Here is a 16,478-nt window from a genome sequence, read left to right as displayed (position 1 = left end):
AATCATTAAATCCATCGGAATCTTCGTCTTTTGTCACTTAAAAAAACCAAACACACACACAGCTGTTGACGTCGGACCTACGTGCGCCACTGACGTCAGACGAGATATATCAAATAAATGTAATATAAACAACAATTTTAACGAACCATCCGTGTCACTCCCAATCATTAAATCCATCGGAATATTCATCCTCTGTGTAAAAAACAAAAAAAACAAAAAACAGCTGTTTATTCCGGACCTACGTGCGCCACTGGCATCTCGTCGTCAGTTGCCGCTCCAATTATTTCACAGATCTACGTATTTAACTATATTGTAGCGTTACCAATGTACCAGGAAAGACGTGGGTTTGGTAATCGGCTCTTTATTTCACAAAACATGAGCTCAACATATGTGTGTGTGGATCGCTCTTCACGTCACCCCCCTCCCTGCTGCCTTCACTGCCTCGCTAGACAATCGGAAACTACTGAAGTCTAACAACATACACGTTGCTACTCTAAATAAACTATATGTCAAATAACTATAAGATAAATAAGTTTATCGAACTCCAAATCATTAAATCTCCTGACTCCAGAAGTCAGTGAATGAAACTCATTGTCAGTGAGGCTCCAATTATTCCACAGCCATAGGCGTTCTCATGCGGTTTAAAGTGAAAATAACGTGAAGTGATCAACTATACTAGTAAGTAAGTAATGTGTTAATGATCAAGTAAAAACTTGTGAATAATTTCACATACATTGTGGTTTCGGCTCTGTGTAAAGTACCCACCTGAGACAACCTCTTCTGGCAATGACTTCTGCATGGCTGTCATTGAGCACATCACCTGAGCAGAGTAAAAGAAAATTGAATCTGTATGACAGACCTATACAGTATGTATTTAAATTACACATCAGCTACTCGTAGACCATACACAGCAAAACAACAGAATGCACTCATTCATAGCCATTGGTTTTTGACCCAATAAAGCAGGGGTGTCAAACTTTTCATTGTGGGCCTCACTAGTTATGGTTGCCCTGAAGATGTCCAACAGGGAAACTACGTACATACATGAACTGATCATCGCTAGGGGAGTTAGCATATCCCTGGTTTGGCACATATTTTATGAAAACATACTTGCATTTAAAATAAAACATCAGCAGCTTAAGTATTTCCTTTTTAGGAAAGAGACATTTCTGTACAGGTTTTAAAAGTCTGATTATTCTACAAGTATAAAAACACCTACGACTGATGTAAGATTTGTTCACAATCAAATTAATATCTGAAAAAAAATCTAACAAATGTTGCTTCAACTCATGAACTTTGCTTATGCTTTAATGCAAAAACTGTCACCACATGGAAAAATTACTAGTGCTTTTTCCCATTCAGCATGAACATTGTTTGCATCATTGTTTGACTTTTTTGTTTTGTCTTACTCCTCCGTGAGTCGTCATCATGGTGGAATGGGTTAACGTGTGATACAAGGAGTTATGTTGTCTGGGGCTTTATAACCCTGGCAGGGTCACCCATGGCACAAAGTCCTAGTAGGTGAGGGACAAGACAAGGCATGACCAAAGAGACCCCTTATGACGAGAACAATTAATGTATCTGGTTTTCCCTTTCTCGGGTGCAGGTCACCGGGGCCGCTCTTTGGAGGCAGGCCTGGAGGTGGGGCTCAAAGGCGAGCGCCTGGCAGAGCCTGAAAGGAATAAGTGGGTCCCCTCTCCCATGAGATCACCACCGGTAGGAGGGATCAAAGGGGTAGTGCAATGTGAGCCTGAGGCAGTCAAAAGCCCTTGGCGGTCGGATCACCACCAAAAGAATGGACATGGACTCTCAGCTCAGTGGCCTAGTAGTAGAGTGTCTGCCCTGAGACTGGAAAGTTGTGGTTTCAAACCCCGGCCGGGTCATACCAAAGACTATAAAAATGGAACCCTTTGCCTCTCTGCTTGGCACTCAGCATTAAGGGTTGAAATTGGGGGGTTAGATCACCAAATGATTCCCGAGCGCGGCCCCGCTGCTGCTCACTGCTCCCCTCTCCCCCAGGGGATGGATCAAAATCACATGGGGATGGGTTAAATGCAGAGGACAAATTTTACCACATCCAGATGTGTGTGTGACGAGGATCATTGGGACTTGGGAATTTAACTCTGGCAGGAAATGAGCTCGAGCTGGTGTACGAGGCAGATTAAGTGCCAACTAGACAGACATAGTCGGACTCGTCTCTACATACAGCTTGGGTTCTGGTACCAGTCATCTTGAGAGGAGCTGGAATCTCTTCCACTCTGGAGTTGCCCATGGTGAGAGACCCGAGCATGTACATACTTATTTCCCCTCGGCTTGGTGCATGTACATTGGTGTTCACCCAGGTAAATGAGAGGGAAGCCTCCCTCCACCTTCGGAAGGTGGGGTAGGTCCTGACTGTTGTTTGTGTCTATGCTGCAAACAGCCATAACCCTGGTAGACATCACCAAAACACTGGCATCTGTCTCTCCTGAGGAACTTTCCATTTGGTTGTTTCACGCCAAGAATGGGAGTGAGGACCTGTGGAGAGGTTCGTCCAAAAAAGTGGCTCTTCCGGTGGGTTCTCTCATTAAATCACTTCTACAGGAAGTACATCTGCCTGCATACTATTTGGCCACAGGAGCCATGCTAAACCAAGTCTGTCAGGCTTTGGCAATTAAACCTATCCTTGCGATACAACCAGGCACATTCAAGCCCACATCATTTCCAGGGGAGGAAATCATCATCGAATGCACAGTGATCAGAATCAACCGTGCTAAAAGTAAGAAGTACTTATTGTTGATGGAGGATTCCTTTTCGAGATGCCTGAAGGCATGCACTGCAGCCCATGAGGACTCCATAACTGTCATCAAAGCGCTGGTGAATCATTTCATCCCATCACACTTCCCTCAATTGATCAAATCAGACAATCGGATGCATTTTTCAAACAAACACCTGCAACAAGTGGGGAAAATGTTGGGTATAAAACACAAATTTGCAACAGTATATCACCCTCGGTGACAAGGAAGCGGGTGGGAAATAAAGAATGAATTAATGAATCGAACAAAAACAAGGTGCCAAAGATTGCGGCTATCGCTGGGCTTAATTGGCAGGATGCCTTCCCAATTCGATGCCCTCCCAAGACCCTTACCCTAACCCAATTGCACATCAGAAAAACCATCAATCGCAGCACAGGGTACACACTCCATTTGAATTATAGACAGGCAGCTAAATGTTGATGCTACCACAATTAACACCACGGGTTTTAGCTCCAGTGGACCACCCAAAGACCTATAAACCATACTGGGACCAGCTGCATGATGTGGCGAAAGGTTTGTTTCTCCAGGTGGCGGACAGTGTTTCTCCAGCCCCCACAGAACCAGATGTGACACTGACTTCCATCTACTTGAGACTATTTGAGATGTTTGGGCCACGTAGAAGGTGGAAATACGATAAAACCGTTCGCTTTGAGATCAAGCGAACCAACAAAAAAACTTCAAGGATGTGGATTTGCATCTTGGCATCCTGGTGAGTTTGTTGGACCTTTTGGGGCTGAAGATGGACTTAAAATGAACTCCCAGACCTTCTGCCTGGTGTTAGAAGACACTTTATTCAAGCAGTGGTGCAGGAAAAAGTCTTCATCTTTTAAGAATACCATGATTTTTATGCAGGACAATGCTCCATCACATGTCGTAAAGTACTCCGCTGTGTGGCTCACCAGTAAAGGCCTTAAAGATGACAGAATAATGACGTGGCCCCCTTCTTCACCTGAAATTCTAGTGAAAAATTGTGGGCCCTTGCTAAATGGGAGATTTACGCTGAAAGAAAATAGTACACCTCTGTGAAGAATGTATATGAGGGGGTGCTTGTTGCTGCACAAAAAGTTAATCGTCAACAGATCAAGAAATTGATAAACTCCATGGATGGAAGTCATAAAACTGCTGTTAAAAAGAAATGTGGCTATATTGATCACTGAATATTTTTTAAATGTTAATTTGTAAATGCTGTTTATTATTTTCACTCTAACAAATGAAAATAAACAAGTGAGATGGGAAATTCCCCAGTTTTACTTTAGTTGCATAATAATTTTGTACACTAATAGTTGCCTAATAATTGTGCTTTGTGTTGGAATAATCTCGGGGGAAGCCTTGGCCTGCCAGACCAGGAGGCCTTATCTTTTACGAGTTTACGACTCTCCTTTAAACTAAATGCTTTGTATTTAGTTTAAGGAATGTCTTTTGATCTCCGTCAACCTTATGGTTCCTTCCTGTCCTTATGTTACTTTTGTGTTTGTTTTGTAAGAGGCCTTCATTAACAATGAGCAGAGCTTCTTTGCATAGGCGAAATGTTCTTTGTTCAGTTTAAAGGGACTCCATTCCTTTTAGTTAACTGTAGCTTTGATTCATAGATTGTAGATGATCGAAACTGGTTATATACAGTTTGAAGTAGTCACATTAAAGTTATCCCATATTTACTAAATGTTCGTTTAAGGAACTGTATACCAGTTACCTTATATTTACTTAATATGTGTTGAAATGTTTAGGTAGGGCTAGATATTATTATTATTATTATGTGTTGTGTTAGTTTACTAAGAAGATAAACTTAGCAAGTGTTTAGTTGCATTGTTCCACAGGTAAGCAGCATTCAACGTGTTTCAAGTTATCTGATCACAGTCGAGGAGGAGTCGGCCACCCATGGAGAGGACAACTGGTTGAGGGAAGAGAGCAGACTCTGCAGTCCCAATGCGGGGGTCGAGGGCCGACAAGTGCTAGGTCACACGACACTACATTCCTTAGCTAATCAGCGTTGCTACAACCACTATCTCCCCTCCCTTTAGTGTGGCAACGCCTCTGTAACCAGGGCAACCAAGACATTTAAAAGAGGAGCACGTGGAGGAGGAACTAGGAATTGGTGGAGATTGTAACTGAGCTTCCTTTCTCTATCGTTCTCCTCGCGAGTAAACTCATCCTGGTTGTCTTCTCCTCTTTGTTCTAGCATGTGATGTAGTCTGATGATATTTAGACCCAACACATTGCGCACACATAAACTTTCCCAAGAAAGCCAGAATCTCACTTTTACTCTCTTGAATAAAAGAGAGTAATGTTTATTAACATTATGTTTATTAACATTATGCTTGACCAAGACCACCGTACTTTTTCAAAAATAAGATTACTCTTCAAAAATACAAAATGCCTAATAATTGTGCACAATGTAGGCCTAATATTTGTTGCTAATTTTGAATGATGTGCAAGACCTCAGTAATATTAGAATTTTGAGTGGGTAAATATTTGTGAGTTTTTGCACTTGTTGTTTTGTGTTTGTTGCAAATGACAGCGAAAGAGCCCTCCATTCATTTTTCAACTACCTACACTTTAATGTTTTACCTTGAAGAATATTGTTTTTGTAAGCAGCAATTTGTCGATCTTTGCCAGTGTCAGTCACATTATAGCTGGGACACCAACAGGGCATCTTGGCTGCTCGACTGTCTTTGTTCACCAAACAAATAAAAACATAAGTATGGCTTTGAAAAACATGTACCATATTTTTCGGACTATAAGTCGCTCTGGAGTATAAGTCGCATCAGCCATAAAATGCTCAATAAAGTGGAAAAAAAACATATATAAGTCGCACCGGAGTATAAGTCGCATTTTTAGGGCAAATTTATTTGTCAAAATCCAACACCAAGAACAGACATGAACCACCAACAACAGGCAAAACGATACGGTATGCTAACGTGACATATACACAAACGAGGAACTGAGAACGGGCCTGAGTAACATTCAGAGTTATTCAAATAAGTATTATATAAATAACACGTTTATCAAACCATCTGTGTCACTCCCATTCATTAAATCTGTCAATCGTCCTTTATGTAAACAATGCCGCGTATGCGCCGCATATGCTACGCTGACGTCGGACTCGTTGTAAATTGCATTTCTAATTATTCTACAGACCTATATAACAACATATATAGAGTATATCTCAAATAACTATCATATAACAACAATATTATCAAACCATCTGTGTCACTCCTAATCATTAAATCCATTGATCAAATTCCTCGTTCTTAATGTCAACAACAGCGCGCGTGCGCCTCACAGATCTAGTATATAACTATATTGTAGCGTTAACAAAGTACCAGAAAAGACGTGGGTTTGGTAAACGGCTCTTTATTTGACAAAACAAGAGTTCAACGAGCCAACAACTATTGAACTATAACGATAAAAAAAATTATAACTATTGTTTATTGTGGTTTCACTAGATCGCGGATTTTTGAATTTTGAAAATTTGTGAAAAAATTCACATATAAGTCACTCCTGAGTATATGTCGCCTCCCCCACCCAAACTATGAAAAAAAAACGCGATTTATAGTCAGAAAATTACGGTAAATCCGGCTTCGTGCACCACCTGACGAGGCGAAGGCAAACAAAGTTACATGAACCACAATATTAGTTCCTCAACCAGTACACCACATTCTCTGGCAACTGCTTCCTTTTTTTCTTATATTGGTTCCATGGCTCACAAAATTTCTAAATCTCTACTAGCCCTTCGGGCAGGCACTCTTCAGGTTTTGGTAGCCCGAAATGAAATTAACTGGCCCATTTTTTGTTTTTAATGTTTTAATACATGTGATAACACATTTAACCTACTGTATTTTCCGCACAATAAGGCGCTTCGGGTTAAAAGACGCAGACTCAATCGTGAGGTCAATTTTGCATTTAATCCACACATAGGGTGCACAGCAGTATAGGGTTATGCAGAGGTTATGCATGCCAGAACTTACGGTAAACAAAAAACTTTACGGGAGCAAGACAGTGAGTTCAGTTGTACTTTATTCTACTGTTTAACCATGTACTCTACTGTACTTACATTATTGTTAATCGATATTCAAATGCAAATCCGTCCAAGTCCTCATTTTCTGTATACAAATTAAACAGTTGGACAAGTTCGCCATTAAACATGCCAAGTTCCCTCTCGTCATTGTCTTGTCATTGTCACGTCATTGTCACGATGCTCTTCTGCAATAATCCTGGCTTTCCACAAAGCTCTAATTGTGCCTCGTAAGCATGTTTCTTTGTCTATGCCATTTTCTTTAATGCTGTTTTCTTTGCACAAACGATAGTGTTTATTTACGTATAATTGGCGGCGGAGGTACGTACTCTACGTGTTACGTTAAGTCCTCTGATTGGTTTACTGCCTCGATCTACGTAAAACGTAATGTCCTCTAATTGGTTCATCGGGTCTACATATTACGCCTGTTTATTACGTCTCTGTGGGGTGGAAGCCAAACAAAACTATCAATGGTGGCGGAGGTACGTACTTTGTACAAACGATTGTATTTATTTACCAAGAGGTGCAGGATGCAATTAGGATGATGAAGAACAACAAGGCTGCTGGTCCTGATGGTATCCCAGCAGAAGTCCTGAAGGAAGGAGGACCCAATCTCCTTAGACACATCCATGCCCTGTTTCTCAAAATATGGGAACAAGAGAAAATCCCTCCACAACTTGGGGATACCCTGGTTGTCTCCATCTTTAAGAAGGGAGACAAGGGAGACTGCGGGAACTACTGTGACATTTCTCTCCTTTCTGCTCCAGGGAAAGCCCGAGCTCAGATTTTGGAAAAATCACTCACCCCCCCTGGCAGAAAGCACTCTTCCTGAGTCTCAAAGTGGTATCCGCTCACACAGAGGCACAACAAACATGACTTTCATTGCTCGTCAACTCCAAGAAAAATGCCGGGAACAAAATTTACCATTATACATGGCCTTCATAGACCTCACCAAAGCCTTTGATTCAATGAACAATCAGGCACTCTGGCTGGTTCTGGCAAACATTGGCTGCCCAGATAAATACATCCACGTACTGAGACTGATGCATGACAATACGTCAGCTACAGCCCTCAGTGGCAGTGGAGATGAAACAGAACCTTTTGGGGTGGACACAGGAGTCAACCAGGGATGTGTCATTGCTTCAACGCGGTTCTCCATCTTCATTGCTGCTATCCTTCATCTCACGAGCAAACATCTTCCCCAGGGAGTCCAACTGATGTACAGAACTGATGGGCGACTTCTTAACATCAACCGATTCAGGACCAAAGGTCAAACCACCACCATATCAATTATGGAGGTGCAGTATCCAGATGAAAACGCCCTTGTAGCCTTCTTTGAAGAAGACATACAGTGCACTCTGGTTGCCTTTGCGAATGCATACAAACAGCATGGTCAACATAAAGACTCAAATCCTCCATCAGCCATCACCAAAGAGTACTCCTGTCCTCCCCTCAAACATCTTCATTGACAACAACAGACTGAATTTGAATATCTGGGCAGCCTTCTATGATCAAAAGCGGACATTGATGATGAGATACACCACCGCCTCAGCTGTGCCAGTACAGTGGGGCTTTTTCAAGGCTAAGGAAAGGAGTCTTTGAGAACCGTGACCTTCTGGCAAAGACCAAAATCCTGGTCTTCATGCTGTAATACTACCCTCTCTTCTGTATGGGTCAGAGGCCTGGACCACGTACAGCAGGCATTTAAAAACCTTAGAGCTATATCACCAGAGATGCCTCCGAAAAATCCTCAGGATCAGTTGGGAAGATCGATGCACCAACACCAGCGTCCTGGAGGAGGCTGACATCCCGACCATCACTGCCACCATCAGATAGACTGGTCATGTTGTCTGCATGCCTGATCTTCGACTTCCAAAACAAATTCTCTACTCCCAGCTTGTTGAAGGAAAACGTGCCCCAGGAGGCCAGAAGATGAGGTATAAGGACAACATTAAAACAAACCTCAAAAGGTTCCACATAGACCAGGGGTCTCAAACTCTAGTCCTCGGGGGCTGCATTCCTACATGTTTTCCAAGTTTCCCTCATTAAACACACCTGATTCAAATGATCAGTTCATCCTCATGTTCTACAGGAGCGTGACAATTGAATCAGGTGTGTTTAATGAGGGGAACTTGGAAAACATGTAGCCCCCGAGGACTGGAGTTTGAGACCCCGGACATAGACCTTAAGACCTGGGAAGACATGGCAAAAGTCAAAGTCAGCTTTATTGTCAATTACTTCACATGCCAAGACACACAAAGAGATCGAAATTGCGTTACCCACTATCCCACGGTGAAAAGACATAACAAAACATCCCAAAAAACAACAACACAAAAACTAAAAACAAGAAGGCACATACAATAAATAAATAAGATCGACGAATAAATATAAATAAATAAACAAGAGGAGCAAAAATGGAGCAAGCGTGCACACAGCAGACAGTCAGAATATAGCCCGAGAGTAGTGCAAGGCAGCCAACGCGGCCCAAAAGGTCAGCACGTTATGCAGCCGAGGGCAGAGGGGGGAGAGAGTTCAGGATCCTAACAGCCTGGAGTATGAAACTGTTGGTGAGTCTGGTGGTGCGGGAGCGCAGGCTCCTGTACCTCTTCCCAGAGGGCAGCAGATCAAAGAAAGTGTGAGCGGGGTGACTCACATCACACACAATCGTGGTTGCCTTGCGGGTGAGACGGGAGGTGTAAATGTCCTTCAGGGAGGGGAGTGAAGCACCGATAATCCTACCGGCCGTGTTCACTATGCGCTGCAGGGCCTTCATGTAGTATTCAGTGCAGCTACCACCCCATACAATTGAAGAGGATGCTCTCAATGGTGCCACGGTAGAATGTGGTCATGATGGCTGGTGGAGCACCTGCTCGCCTGAGTTTCCGCAGGAAGTACAGGGGGCGCTGAGCTTTCTTCGCCAGTGATGCAGTGTTGGTGGTCCGGGAGAGGTCATCACTGATGTGCACCCCTTAGAATCTGGTCCTGCTCACTCTCTCCACCACAGCACCGTCGATGGTCAGTGGCAAGTGTTGAGTGTGACCCTTCCGGAAGTCAACAACAATCTCCTTGGTCTTGCTGACGTTCAGCTGGAGGTTGTTGTCCCTGCACCACGTGGCCAGAAGTTCGGCCTCCGACCTGTATTGAGTCTCGTCGCCCTTGGTGATGAGACCCACCAGAGTCGTGTCGTCAGCAAACTTCAGCAATCGTTGCCACTGTAGGCCGCAGTGCAGACGTGTCAGCAAGGTGAAGAGCAGCGGACTGAGCACGCAGCCTTGGGGGGCCCCCGTGCTCAGCATGATGCTGCCGGAGACAGAGATAGGTTGACATGGAGAAACCTTGTCCGTGAGGGTGTTGCACTTTATAATGCTGACCTCCACCATACAGCAGAAGACAAGCGCAGACTCAGAAAGAAGAGAGCATCCACCAAACAGGCCCAACCCAAGCCCACCACCACATTAAACTGTCCACACTGCACAAGAACAATCGGGTCCAGGATTGGCCTTCACACCCATCTGAACACCCACAAGGACTAAGACGGGGGACAGTCATATTTGACCACGAGTGACCGCCGATGATGATGATGACTCCGTGGTATACAGCTAAAACTTGGCTAAAACAATTGGGCAGAAAACTTGAGCGCAAACGATGTGCAACTAAAATTTGGGTCTTCCGTCAGGCATGGTGAATTACAGGTACAAAGAAGTACTCGTTTTAGCTAAAACTAAGAACCTATTTTAGGGCACAACTCTGAGTCTTGAAAAATGTATTATTATTCAAAGTGATTCTTAAAAAAATCTTGGTCATAAACTTGACCCAACTCTCTTTTTTCAAACACAACTCTTTGGTCCTTCGTATCTGTTTAAGCCAAGTCTTCCAGTTATGCACATGGCATCTGAAAGGGTTTAACATAAATCTGGGTTGAAACAGGCCACTCAACAGTAGATTGACTTAGCCTCATAAAGCATACTGTATTTTCCGCACTATAGGGCGCACTTAAAAGCTCAAAAAACCACAGTGCACCTTATAATGCATTGCTTTATATAAGGATCAATAGACGAATTTGTTGATCCATTCTGGTTGTACACAGCACTCCGCCAAAATGTTTCAGTACAACTAGTAAATTACAAGGTCGCATCCCTTTCTGCATCGCGACAACCGTGGTCAGAGGCGTCACTGAAGTAAGCTACTACTGGTCGAGCGCAAGATATTTAAAAAAATATATATATATCTATAGGCTAGAATTCATCCCATCGCTTGATTGACATACGAGTAAGCAGCCTGTTGGGAGGCAATCACAGCGAACTGCACATGCGCAATAGACTGTGATCACACCCCCTCACCGCATCATGTTTGGCTGCGCATACACATACCCGGGACCAAAGCTAACAAGCTAATAAACGCATTACGCATCAACGTACGCACTTGCTTTTTTCTTTTTAACTAAAGAAAGTTTATGACCATCAAAAATGAGCGGGGTTGCTGGCCCAAGAAGCCAAATCGTGTCACTTTCATCCGATCGCTTGATTGACATACAGCCTTCAAAATGCCTGTCGGGTGGCAATCACACACCCTCTTAGCAGCACGTTTGGTTGCACAAACACAAACTAACAAAGCCAAAGCTAACAAGCTAATAAACGCATTACGCATCAACGCACGCACTCACTTTATTCTTTTTAAACTACTGAAAATGTATGACCATCAAAAATGAGTGGGGTTGCTGGACCAAGTAAGAAGCCAAACTGTATCACTTTCATACGGAATGCGAGTTGGACTTTTTTTTAACCTCATTGATTGGGTTGAAATCCCCTTTAAAGTCCCAATCATCATCGTCACACACACATCTGGGTGTGGTGAAATTTGTCCTCTGCATTTAACCCATCCCCATGTGATTTTGATCCATCCCCTGGGGGAGAGGGGAGCAGTGAGCAGCAGCGGTGCCGCGCTCAGGAATCATTTGGTGATCTAACCCCCCAATTCCAACCCTTAATGCTGAGTGCCAAGCAGGGAGGCAATGGGTTTATTAGCACAGCACCATCTAGTGGATGGATAACGGAACCCGAGTCAACCCCAGTTTGATGCCGTAGCTTCTATTTTCCTTGCCCCCCTGGGAGTTTAAGTCAAAGTCAAAGTCAGCTTTATTGTCAATTTCTTCACGTTAAGACACACAAAGAGATGTCTGAGAATATTTGTCAATTTTCGCACATGTTCTGAGTGTTGTTAGTCACCTAAATGTTGAACAGAGGCTGAGATGTACCGAAGTCAAATTCCTTGTTTGGCGTGCTCAAACATGGACAATAAAAATTCTTGAATCTTGAATCTTTATGCGCCTTTTAATCCGGTGCGCCCTATATATGAAAATTTTCTCAAAATAAAAAATTCAATGACGGTGCGCCCTATAATCCAGTGCGCCTTATAGTGCAAAAAATACTGTAGTTTTTCTGGAAAAGTGAATTTTCAACTGTCAGAAAATGGACCAGCCATTGGGGAGAATCAAAATTGCTGAATTTGATTAGATTTTTTTCAAAATGATGCCCATGCTGACCCAACCATCAACATTTAAACCTTGAAACCGTCATTATATACTAAATTGTGCCCCTAGAGATTGAAGCAAAACTAATCACTCATAAGAATACGCCACATACCTTTGGGACTCATAGCAGTCTGTCCAATACACTTTGTCCCAGTTCCAAGGGAAACAACTTCTTTTTCAACTGAGGGATAAAAGGGATATGAAATGAATAAATGAACAGTGGGTCTAAAATACCTGTAAAACACAAATGAGAAGACAAATAGTCTGGCACACTTGCTCCATTTTGCTGCTCTTATTTGTCTATTTATTTATTTATTGTTTATTTATTGGGGTTATTTGCTTATCACTTATCATTCAATTTTTGAAGGAGAGAGTCTGCTCTGATAGCATGACTCTCAGTAAGAACTTTGCCAAAGTTGAGGATGACCAACTATACATGGTCATAAGATTTGAGGTTGTGGCAATCTCCGAGATATGGCAATGCAATGGCAAGGGCTTGGACAGTGAGCTGAAGGATGATGGTTCTTTAGACAAAACATTCCAAGCAAAGGGTGGAAGTATTCGTTTGTTTATAGAAAGGGGAACAGGATGTGATATTGTTAAGAATATATTACTATTTGGTGTTGGTTTTTGTTTTGTTTTGCCTGATCAACCTGAGCTCTCATTGCACTCATGGGGACTGATCATACGTTTTCCTTTTTGGAAACGCAATTGAACAATCAAATAATCCATTCTGAGAATGAATATTTGTCGTTATATCCAAAAGTAAGTGTTTTGGAGGGGAGGTCATTTACTCCATTAGAGCGACACTCCTTTGGTTTCCTCCCCAGAGATAAGGTAATAGATGACCAGGGTGGTTGAATCATCCAATGTGAAATCTTTAGGTATAAGTTTGTATAATTAACAATCGGCAAGACAGGTAAATTATTGGTGAAATTCGTGGACTGGATTCCCCATCATAATTTCTAATTTTATTAAGTGACAGATTTGCTGAAATTTAAGGAAAAAAGACATTGTTCATTACTAATTGAAGAGTAAAACGTGGAGTTACCCATTATCTGACGTTAGAGAATAAAAACAGAAAACGAAGTCTTTGGAAAATTGTAGGTGTTGTTTGACAATGTTGACGTGATATTTTTGATTTATTTATTTTTTTAAACATTTGTTTGCATGTATTTTTAAGGCATGTTGTTTTCAGTACATCATCAGACTGAAGATGAAAATGAGTGTCTACATTATTATTTTATATGTACAATTATATATGTTTTTAATATTAATTTTTACTGTTCTATAATACGACTGTTGGGGTGCTGTAGTATATATTAAAATCATACTCTGGTGTGTCTAACTCGTTGACTGATATGTTGGAAAAGTGGTTCGGTAAGTGGAATGGGGTAGTCAGTAATGTAAATTTTTCTGGTCGGATGGTATTGGGAGAGTTTGTGTTTTGTGGTTGCTCCTGTGTTCCTTGCATTAGGGTCTTGATCATTGGACCTGTTGAGCGTGCAGTGGGGAGTCATGGAAGGCCCCCACCATACCAGGCTGTCCAGCAGGGCAAGCATGACATTTTGCTAGTCCCTGCGTTTCCCGGATTGGAGGATGACACAGAGGAGGACAATTTTGTGTAATTAGTCAGACTTAGGTTCCACGATAACTGATGTGTATTGAAGAGGGAGCAACAGCAATGTGCACATGTTCTTTTAGGGTAGACAATCTTTGTACAATGTGATGCTCATATATGTACAATTATTTTATTATTTTATGTAAACATAACTGCTCAATCAGAACACGAATATAACACACAACTGGATGAACACACACAGGGGGGTGACGCCCCCCACACTCAGGTACGAAATGGTCATGTGACAAGTTCCCGCCTCAGATACGAAATGGTCATGTGACAAATTCCCGCCTTTCCGGACAGTATAAAACAAGCTGAACTGGAGACAGAAGTTGTTGTTTCATCTGCTGCCGTGCCTTGTGTACTGGCCGCCATTAAACAACCCAAGATCTTGCCAATAAGAAACCAACTCCATACCCCACATCATTGCTTTCCTGGCTCAACAACGGACATCCCGTATGACACGCAACAGTATATAGTTTGTTTTGCTTGCTCATGTGCTCCACAGGTTTCATCGCTCGCACCGATAAATGACACACACCCACTACATTACAGGCACACTTATGGTGTATCTGTTAGATTTTTCCATTCTGTACTGCACCACACTGGTGGCCCCTAAGGTTAGTGGTAAGACCCTTGCCGTGTAGGGGGCCACGCACACATATAGGTAGGATTTTTGCACACACTGTTTTTTTTTTCCCTTGTCTTGTTGCTTTGCTTTGATGGCTTTTAACTTTCCCACTTCCTGGCTTTCTTTGTGGCGCCATTGTGTGGCAGCCTTATAAGAAGCCTATTGAGTTGCGCTCATGCCATCTGTGTGTCTTTTATATACCTGCTCTGTGGTATGAATTCTGGGGCCTGAATTTCCTCACCCTTGGGGATCAATAAATGTTCAATAAATGCAGGTTACCCAGGATCGGTCATTGAGATACAGTTCTTACAATTTCATTCCAATTTTTCAAATATTTTTAATGTATCGATTACTGTATATATTAGCATTTATGCTCAATAACTCCAAAATCATGTAACCTAATTTACTCATAACAAACATTGCAGGATGGTAGTCCCATATGGGCTGGTTGATATACACATCTTATATTTTCATTTGAATGTTTTTTTTAATTGAATTTATTACTGTAAAGAGAAGTATTTTAGCTCAATAGCTCACTGGTCATGTGACGTATTGACCCCAAACATTGCAGGATGATAGTCCTATATGGGCCGGTGTAAATACACTTTTAACAGTCCCATTTGAATGTTCCTCAGATGTTTTTATGAATTTTTTAAATAAATAATAAATAACTTGTGAAAACTACAGTAAACTGCACAGCTGAGGCTATTTTAAATGTACATGTTAGTAACACTTATTTCATTTTGAAAAAATTAAAAATTGCAACATGGTGAGGCATATTCGAAATTGCTATCTTTTATTTTTAAAAGCGGATGTGTTTACATGCTATCGCGCGGCAATGTTTTCCCGTTACACTCTTTCACGGCGTTCAGACGCACACGAAAGCACATGAACAAACAAACCTCTATCCGATTTTGCACATCGGCTGATTTTCACCACAGCGGCGAGCGAGGTCCATTCTCTTCCCGGTTCGGGCTTTCCTCTCCGCGGTAGCTCGTTGAAACGCTCATAACACAATTTAGCAATTTCATCAGCAGTCACCATGGCCTGTGAGTGAGTTTCAGTATCTTTAGAACGATAGGGAAATGCGTTAAAAAAAAACTTAATGGTATTCAGTTTCGCCGTTTCTTACTTTTTGACTTGGTATTTGCACATCCACAGAAAACAGGATAGGGCATTACTATTTCCGGGTCAGGTGAAGTCAGGATTTTCATGATAAAAGAAACGAGTTGGAAGAAAACACAAACCCAGATAACAGATAAGAAGTTAACATAATTTCCACATTTAAATCAAAGGCATCATGCTAAACTACAATAGATAAAGGCATAAAACAAAGGCTGTTTTTGTTTGTTTGTTTGTTTGTTTGTTTGTTTGTTTGTTTGTTTGTTTGTTTGTTTGTTTTTCATTCGAAAGCATGAAAGCATTTTTTCAGTTGCTCGTTATTAATTAATGTACACCAGAGGGAATGGGGGGGTTAGATCACCAAATGATTTCTGAGCGTGGCACCGCTGCTGCTCACTGCTCCCCTCTCCCCAGGGGATGGATCAAAATCACACAAGGATGGGTTAAATGCAGAGGACATATTTCACCACAAGATGTGTGTGTGACAATCATTGGGACTTTAACTTGACTTTAACTTGACTTAACTTAATCATTCATAAACACTCTTGCCCCACTTCCCTGACCTGTCCTCAACCCTGCCACAAAACCTGATAGGCAGAGAGAGACTGTGTCATTACCGGGCAGGTGAGAAGTATGTTGTTTCCCATCTGTGGTTTGTAATAAGATACATTTGGTCAGACCAGACAACAGTTCTATCCTTTGTCATTGACAATAACGCTTTGAATCGTTTGTTTATTTCTTTTCTCTCAACGTTTCTGAACTGATAT

The 16,478-nt window shown here is 42.0% G+C and overlaps 1 protein-coding gene across 6 annotated transcripts in view; it reads right to left on the bottom strand.

Annotated features, from left to right (window-relative positions):
* The window catches only part of adat1 (adenosine deaminase tRNA specific 1), a 48,400-nt gene extending 32,599 nt beyond the window's left edge, over positions 1-15,801 (bottom strand). For 4 of the 6 annotated variants that reach the window (XM_085913645.1, XM_085913644.1, XM_085913647.1 and 1 more), the window contains exons 1-4: positions 15,722-15,779; positions 15,492-15,656; positions 12,450-12,518; positions 766-820 (exon numbers count right to left, since the gene is read on the bottom strand). In XM_085913645.1, coding sequence (XP_085769771.1) covers positions 766-820; positions 12,450-12,518; positions 15,492-15,656; positions 15,722-15,767 — 335 coding nt within the window. In that variant the 5' untranslated portion in view covers positions 15,768-15,779. Of the gene's footprint in view, positions 1-765; positions 821-12,449; positions 12,519-15,491; positions 15,657-15,721 lie in introns of all 6 variants that reach the window. The other 2 variants (XM_085913646.1, XM_085913650.1) reach the window with 2 other exon arrangements.
* Between the last annotated feature and the right edge of the window lie 677 nt (positions 15,802-16,478).

The sequence above is a fragment of the Syngnathus leptorhynchus genome, chromosome 6 (genome assembly GCF_054491065.1).
Source record: "Syngnathus leptorhynchus isolate UIUO chromosome 6, UIUO_Slep, whole genome shotgun sequence".
NCBI classification, from domain to species: Eukaryota; Metazoa; Chordata; class Actinopteri; order Syngnathiformes; family Syngnathidae; genus Syngnathus; species Syngnathus leptorhynchus.
This window is presented reverse-complemented; position numbering and strand designations above follow the sequence as displayed.